An 8,099-nucleotide genomic window follows, 5' to 3' on the forward strand; every position below is an offset into this window, starting at 1 on the left:
GGTGGTGGAGATGTTGTAAGCGATGTGGAGAAAGTCTGCAGGGCTAATGGTGATATTATGATAAGACTCTGCCCATACATCTATTTGTCTAACTAACGGTAGTGATATAGGAGTTATAATTAGGCCTATAATTTCAGCACCCCCAACACACACACACACACACACACACACACACACACACACACACACACACACACACACACACACACACACACACACACACACACACACACACAGTCAGTGATCAATGATATTCTGTATAAATGTTGTAAACCGAGCAGTGTATTTTGAAATCCACCTAGCCAAGTCCTCCTCCCTCCACAGTAAAGTTATCCCTGCTCTTTGAGGGCGGACCATTGTGAGAGTAGGAAAGCGTTCCGTCCGGAAACACTTCGAAGTTGAACCATTACTTCCGCAAATCACTGGAGAGCGAAGGTGAAACCAACCAACAGAGCTGGATTTGTTTTGAAAACACAACTTATTTTTTGGTATTTGTCCCGCGTGGACAGGCGTATTTTCATCGTTGTGTTTTACGGTGACCTAAAGAGAACGAGGATATGTTGTCCCTAATTTCACACATCTGTTAAATTTTAACCTGGAAGCTTGGTTTATTTCCCCAGATCTGCCGTTTAGCTTTTTCGAAGCTAACCCGCTAGCTCAGCTCAGCTGTTCGGGGCGGCGTGTGTCGAAAAGTTGACAAGGAGCGTCAGCCTTCATCAGCTGTCAGCTCCACCGACGCGTGCGTGCGACCCGTGGACCACCTGTGCGCGTATCGATGAGGGTCAAACATCTCTGTTTTCATGTGAGCGGTGCTTGTGCCGTGTCGGTGTTTTAATGGGCGGGGGGTTGCTTTGCTGTGGACACAGTAGGAGACACTTGTTGAGGAGGAAGAACAAGCGGAAGCCCTGGCGACCTGCAGGGCCACCGGCGCCATGGAGTCCCTGGCCGGGTACGTGTACAAGGCGGCTAGCGAGGGCAGGGTCCTGACCCTGGCCGCCCTGCTCCTCAACCACTCCCAGGCCGAGACCAAGTACCTGCTCAGCTATGTCACCCACCTGGCGGGGCAGAGGTCCACCCCGCTCATCATAGCGGCCCGGAACGGACACGACAAGGTGGTCCGGCTGCTGCTGGACCACTACAAGGTGGACACGGAACAGACGGGCACGGTCAGATTCGACGGGTTAGTCTCAGCAATGTTGTCACATTTTATCAGTGTTGTTGTGGGGGAATAGCTGCGGCGTATACAATACAGGGGTATTCAATGTTTTCAGGCCAAGGACCCCGAGAGAGATGAAGCACAAGATTTTCAGAGATTCCATATAGTTTCATTGCTTGACAGCACAATCATCAGTCTTTTTTGGATTCATGTCAATTTATCTTTTCAGATATTTAACCACTTGAACTGTCAATACTTAATAAAGTTGACCTTTCACTTTCACTATGTACTTAGTCTGCTCTTTTTCCCCCTCTACACCAAATCTCTTTGCCAAAAATAGCCGATCTAAAAATAGCCGAGCTTGTAGATCTGCTATATTTTTGGCTAAAGTTCTCAGAATAAGTACACTAGGGTTCACGTGGTTAATATAAAAAAGGAGTGTTGGGGGACCCCCTGTATTAACACTGAGGACCCCTTAGGGGTACCGGACCCCCTGTTGAAGACCCTTGGTCTAATAATTAGGCCATTGACAAGGTGCAACCTGCTTAGGCAGGCATACAGGTCAAACAGCACCATGCAGAGCATATATTTAAGGCAGTAGAGTAGACTATAATGCCTGAGGTACATAGATTTGATGTATCAGCACTTTATGATACCAGTTGATTATAACGTCTGTGAAGTAAATCTGGCTGTGCAGTTGTACAGCACAAGAAGCACAGCGTGTACTTGTCACTCTGGATAATAAGAGTGTCTGTCACATGCCTAGACTTGACTTTACACTTTTAAATCACGTTTTGTTTAATGGGTAAATGAGTGCATATCCCAACTAACTTCCTGTCCCTCCTCCAGATATGTGATTGACGGGGCCACGGCCCTCTGGTGCGCGGCGGGGGCGGGGCACTTTGAGGTGGTGCGCATGCTCGTCAGCCACACCGCCAACGTCAACCACACCACCATCACCAACTCCACCCCTCTGCGCGCCGCCTGCTTCGACGGGCGCCTGGACATCGTGCACTACCTGGTGGAGCACCAGGCGGACATCGGCATCACCAACAAGTACAACAACACCTGTCTGATGATCGCCGCCTACAAGGGCCACACCGAGGTGGTGAGCTTCCTGCTGGAGCGAGGGGCCGACCCCAACGCCAAGGCCCACTGCGGCGCCACGGCGCTCCACTTTGCTGCCGAGGCAGGACACCTGGACATTGTCAAGGAGCTGGTTCGCTATGAGGCTTCAATGGTGGTCAATGGACATGGCATGACCCCACTCAAGGTTGTTATTGTGTGTGTGTGTGTGTGTGTGTGTGTGTGTGTGTGTGTGTGTGTGTGTGTGTGTGTGTGTGTGTGTGTGTGTGTGTGTGTGTGTGTGTGTGTGTGTGTGTGTGTGTGTGTGTTTTTTTGCAATTTTAACCCATTAATAAGACTTGAAGCCGACTCTACAAATGCCTTCTAAATCACACTTTCAAGATTTTTCAAAAATGTTCAAAACTTGCAGATGTAACAAGCTTGCGGCACAAAGTGACGTGCTGTGAGCTTGTATATCTGCTTAAATCGAAAATGCTATTGTACAGTCGGTCCCACACATATCAGAGTATTTGGTATATTATCTACTAAATTTGGTAGCATAGGCAGTTTTTATTTCGTTTTATTTGACAAAACCCTGGCAGAGAATTTATGAAAATGTAGGAATGTGAGAACAAAGCCTTGTAAACCAGCCTCCTCCTGAAAAAATGCAAATGCCATTTCAGGAGGAGGCTGGTTTACGAGGCTATAGGAATGTTACTATAATCTCTTGTCTTCATCTCCTCTGCCATGGTCCCTTCTTTTTCTCTTCCCCTCCTGTCCTGATGTGGTCCAGGTGGCAGCAGAGAGCTGCAAGGCAGAGGTGGTGGAGTTACTCCTGGCTCATGCCGACTGTGACTCTCTGAGTCGCATTGAGGCTTTGGAGCTCCTGGGGGCCTCCTTTGCCAACGACAGGGAGAACTACGACATCCTGAAGACCTACCACTACCTGTACCTGGCCATGCTGGAGCGCCACCGCAGCGTGGATAACGTCATCCCCAAAGAGCCCCTGCCTCCCATCGAGGCGTACGGCGGACGGTGCGAGTGCCGCACACCCCGCGAGTTGGAGACCATCAGGGCGGACCGCGACGCGCTCCACATGGAGGGACTGATGGTCCGGGAGAGGATCCTGGGTTCGGACAACGTGGACGTGTCGCACCCCATCATCTACCGCGGGGCCGTGTACGCCGACAACATGGAGTTTGAGCAGTGCATCAAACTGTGGCTCCATGCGCTTCGCCTCAGGCAGAGAGGGAACCGCAACACGCACAAAGACCTGCTGAGATTTGCTCAGGTACAGTACATTGAACAAAAGTGTCTTCTGGAGGTTGTTTGTACATTTTAAATCCTTGTACATTATTTCTCTGTCTGCATCAGCTCTTTCATATTGTCAAATAACACGCTTCAGGGCTGGGCATCGCATTTGTTAAATCATATTATTTTCCACTTTAAAAGCAGCATTCAGCACTGTAACAATAACTTGTTCACCATTGTATTTTCTTTCATAGTTGGTGTGCCATCCAGTTGACTTTTTAAATTTAAAATCCTTTAAAAGGAGAGGTATAATAGTCCTCAGTGTGAACGGCCCTTTAAACAGCGCAGTACATTTCTGTATAGCCTACTGAACTATTAATTTAATGTGTGTGGTATGAGTGTGCACGGAGCAACTGTATTATCTAAGAAACTATAAATAATGGCTGTGTCTCCAGGTCTTCTCCCAGATGGTCCACCTGAAGGAACCTGTCCCGGCCTCAGCCGTGGAGCAAGTACTGGGCTGCAGTGTCCTGGAGATCCAGCGCAGCATGGAGCGGGTGGAGTCTTCTCCGGAGGCCGAGCTCCCACAGGCCCTGGACAACTATGAGTCCAACATATTCACCTTCCTCTACCTGGCCTGCATCTCCACCAAGACGACCTGCGGTGAGGAGGAGCGTGCGCGCCTCAACAAGCAGATCTACGACCTGGTCCGCCTCGACCCACGCTCCCGCCAAGGCTCCTCCCTGCTCCACTTGGCGACCAGCTCGTCCACGCCCGTGGACGACTTCCACACCAACGACGTGTGCAGCTTCCCCAACGCGCCGGTCACCAAGCTGCTGCTGGACTGCGGCGCACAGGTCAACGCCGTGGACAGCGAGGGCAACAGCCCGCTCCATGTCATCGTCCAGTACAACCGGCCTATCAGCGACTTCCTGACACTGCATGCCATCATCATCAGCCTGGTGGAGGCCGGCGCGCACACGGACATGGCCAACAAGCAGAGTAAGACACCACTGGACAAGAGCACCACGGGTGTCTCTGAGATCCTGCTGAAGACGCAGATGAAGATGAGCCTCAAGTGCCTGGCGGCGCGCGCTGTCCGCAAACACCACATCACCTACCGAGACCAGATCCCCAAAACCCTGGAGGAGTTTGTCGAGTTCCACTGAAACATGTAACCCCCGACACACACAAACACACACACACACACACAAAATGCACCTCTAAAAAAACCTCCACTCCCAGCCAGGACTGGAGAATACTAAGACTCCTAAAGAAAACTGATAAACTTTCATCATCGTTCTTTAAAAAAAGAGAAGATTTCTTGTTATTTTTATTTTTTCTAACGAATAAAAACGGTGCTGATGGTGGTGGGTGAACAGTTTTTGAACACATTTGGCATTTATATCTTTTTAAGTATGAATTGCTGAGTACCAGCAGCCTCAGTCAGCCGTCCTGTCCGTTTTCGTCTCTCCAACCTTAACAGATAAATTCTATGTTGTCCCTCAGCGGTAACTGTCTGAATAGTAAAACTTGAGAGTAATGTCCTCAAAGTTTGTATCATGTCACGCTAAAAGTATTGTTTTTCATTTTTAGATATTAAATTCAAAACCTAAGTCCTGACTTGACTTTTAAAATTGTTTTTAAGGGGAGGGTCTTGTTTGCATCATTGTCAGTTTCACTCTGTGAAAAGTAACCTGCTAGTTTACTCTTCACACAGCTGAATGAGAATGACAAAGGTGTGATATCATTAGTAACTTTGGAAATGTTTGTTCTTTTCCCCCCTACGGGAAGCGAGTTTTCTTTTTCTAGGAGGTAAAAGGGATAACCACGCCCTGAACTTTGGTCGCGGCACCGTTAACACCAGCCCGCGGAAGCTTGTGATTGGCTGAACCGGAGGTAGGGAACGCTCCGCTGTGTTCACTTGGACCGCGCAGAGGTGCTGAAAGTCGGGGGGATGAAGATTTACTATTCTGTCCACCACCAGTGTACATAACTCGAACGACGCTGAGATGGCTCATGCGACCTTCGCAACGCTTGACACGGCCGCTCGGCGGTGTCTCACGTGGCTCAAGGTCGCCTGGAGACAGCGCGCCTCCGTCATCTCCACCGAAAACAAGTGCTCAGGGAGTGGTTATCCCTTTTTCCTCCTAGAGAAAGAAAACTAGCCTACTGGAATCATGTCGTTATCATTTTGTTTCTATGGCAACACCCCTAACCAAGGGCGGCGTATTATCTGAAAACTAATTTTGAAGAAGCTGCATGTCTGTTGAACCCTGGTTGGAAAGCAAAGCACGTAATGTGAAATAAACTTTTCCATATCCGGTTTGAGTCGACCTGCTGGGGAATGCGATTTAAATGACTGTGAATAGAAACGGTGGAACTTGATGGAAACTAATTCACCCCAGGGTCAACCTAGGCGGACCTTAGAGTCACCACGTGAGGACTCACCCCAGGGCGAGGGTATAAAAGTGTAAAACACTAAATGAGACTCGGCCAGCAGTGTCAAACAAAATAACAGTTTTTCTTTGTGTCCTACAAAGCGTACTTCTCTGAGCATGCCACAGAGCCTTTAGTAGAGATAGAAGATGAGTGGAGGCTCAGTGAAGAGTCAGAGTGGTCCTGATTGTCCCAGCTTACAGCTTTATGACGGGACTTCAGTCACCTGGTCCTTTTTTTACCTCATCTTTGTCTGAGACGATCATATGTGGCACAGTTCAGGAATTGTGAAGGCTGTGTTTGTGTGTGCATGTGCACGTGTGTGAGTGCTTGTGAGAGAAAACAGGATGTGTGAGTTTTACAGATCTGAATTGGCTTGAGAGAGACTGGGAATTGTTGAAAAGTTTGTCTGAGAGACAGACAGAAAGGAGAGGTATAATGTTAAAGGTGGTGTGACATTTATTTGTTAGAATAAATGATACATACTGTAACTCTATATACTGTATAGCAGGGTTCCCCAATTAGTTTTCTCCAAGGGCTGAATTATGTCTAGGGTACCAAGCCGAGGGCCACAACATTGCAGGCGGCGACGGTGGCGTTCCCGCTACTCCAGCGACAGTTCAGATATCATCGTTGTCGGGTGAAAATCGTGTATGTCCAAAACTGTTCGTTTTGCATTTATCATTTTAAAAATTATTTAAATAGTGAAAACAGCAGATCTTATAGATCTGCTGGTTTCACTACTTTTGTGCGACGGCCTTGTATGATTTGCAAAAGAAAGTACATATTTGGAGATAGGAGATTTCCACCCGACAACGACGATATACTAGTGTTGTTGCTGCTCTTATACCACCATTATTACTGGGGTTGGTGGGGGCCAGACAGTAGCCCCCCGCGGGCTGCCTATTGGGGAACCCTGCTGTATAGCAATAATTGCTATAGTGTGTTATAACAATAGGGGACTCCCAGCACTTAAGTAAACAGAAAATACATTTTCAGGTCAGGATACCAATTTAATCCAATCAGAACAAGAACTCATACCGGAAAACAGGATAAAAAAGTGAAATTGGAAGTGATGAAACAAAAATATGAATAGTTGGGGCTGTAAAATGAACTATGTTTGGTACTGACCTGACACATTGGTATTGACCTGGAAAGGCATTTTCTGTTAAGAGCAAAAGACAGAGAGACCCCTGTTACTTAACAGACACTGTAACAGTGATTTGTATTGGAATATAAGAGCTTTAACTTCAACAAAAAAATTAAAAACAAAACATCACACCACCTTTAGGAATACAGCCAGCCTCATTGTCTTCCATGTACCCTATTGTGTGTGTTTCTCTGACCTGTGACATTTTGCAGGTTATTTATTTATCACGCTAAGCGCAGCAGCAGTTGTATTAATAAAGGAAACTGTGTCAGACTAAATACACACAGAGAACAAATTGCTGGACAACATTACCATACTTTTTATAGGACATTTTATTTCAGAATATTTTGAGAGAGAAAAAAAGTTTATTTAAAAGGGTATGCTTTATAAAGGTATATTATGAATACTCGTCTGCAAAGCTAGTTGTGAGTTTAAATGTTTTATAAAAATAAACATTTGCTGGTTTAACATGTGCCTGTGACTTAATGCCAGATCTCACTTTGTTACAACAAAGTTGTCTGTCATTTTTACTCCCAAATCCTTATGAAGTATTTAGCCCTCTAGACTGGTTCAATCAATTATCAAGTCAAAACTAATCATATTCTTATCGCTACCTGTATGGTAATGCTCTGAAAAACACAAATGTTTTGACAAAATGAAATCTGGCTATAAATATGTTCCCATGATGCCCATGAAGGACGATGACCCTCGGCACATTTGCTTTGAGCTCACATTGTACGGAGACAACACCGACTGTCTGTCCTAAAGAGACAAAACGGCACGTTAAACTCTTGTCGCTTGGCAAAAATAACCTGATAACACATTGCCTTGTAAGCTTGAAGTTCAGACCAGCGACAGTATTGTTTGACAGAGTACACGTTAGGCTTTACTGAATGGACTCGGCACATGTATTGTTAGTACACAACCTGACCTAATTTATACCTACATCAACAGTAGCTGCTCTCAGACAGTTGGTGTTCTGTCTCTGTAGGACAGCATGTCCTTCAGTATTTTTGAAAGCAGATGTTTGGAGGTCTA

The 8,099-nt window shown here is 46.6% G+C and overlaps 1 protein-coding gene across 1 annotated transcript; it reads left to right on the forward strand.

The window, feature by feature from the left end:
- The first annotated feature begins 435 nt into the window (after positions 1-435).
- Positions 436-6,430, forward strand: fem1b (fem-1 homolog b). Its single transcript, XM_080736737.1, has 4 exons — positions 436-1,180; positions 2,006-2,429; positions 3,015-3,512; positions 3,928-6,430. Exons 1-4 carry the CDS (start codon positions 933-935, stop codon positions 4,639-4,641), a joined length of 1,884 nt encoding a protein of 627 aa, XP_080592863.1. The 5' UTR covers positions 436-932; the 3' UTR covers positions 4,642-6,430.
- The last annotated feature ends 1,669 nt before the right edge of the window (positions 6,431-8,099 follow it).

This window comes from Nannobrachium achirus (assembly GCF_963921795.1).
Source record: "Nannobrachium achirus genome assembly, chromosome: 11".
NCBI lineage: Eukaryota > Metazoa > Chordata > Actinopteri > Myctophiformes > Myctophidae > Nannobrachium > Nannobrachium achirus.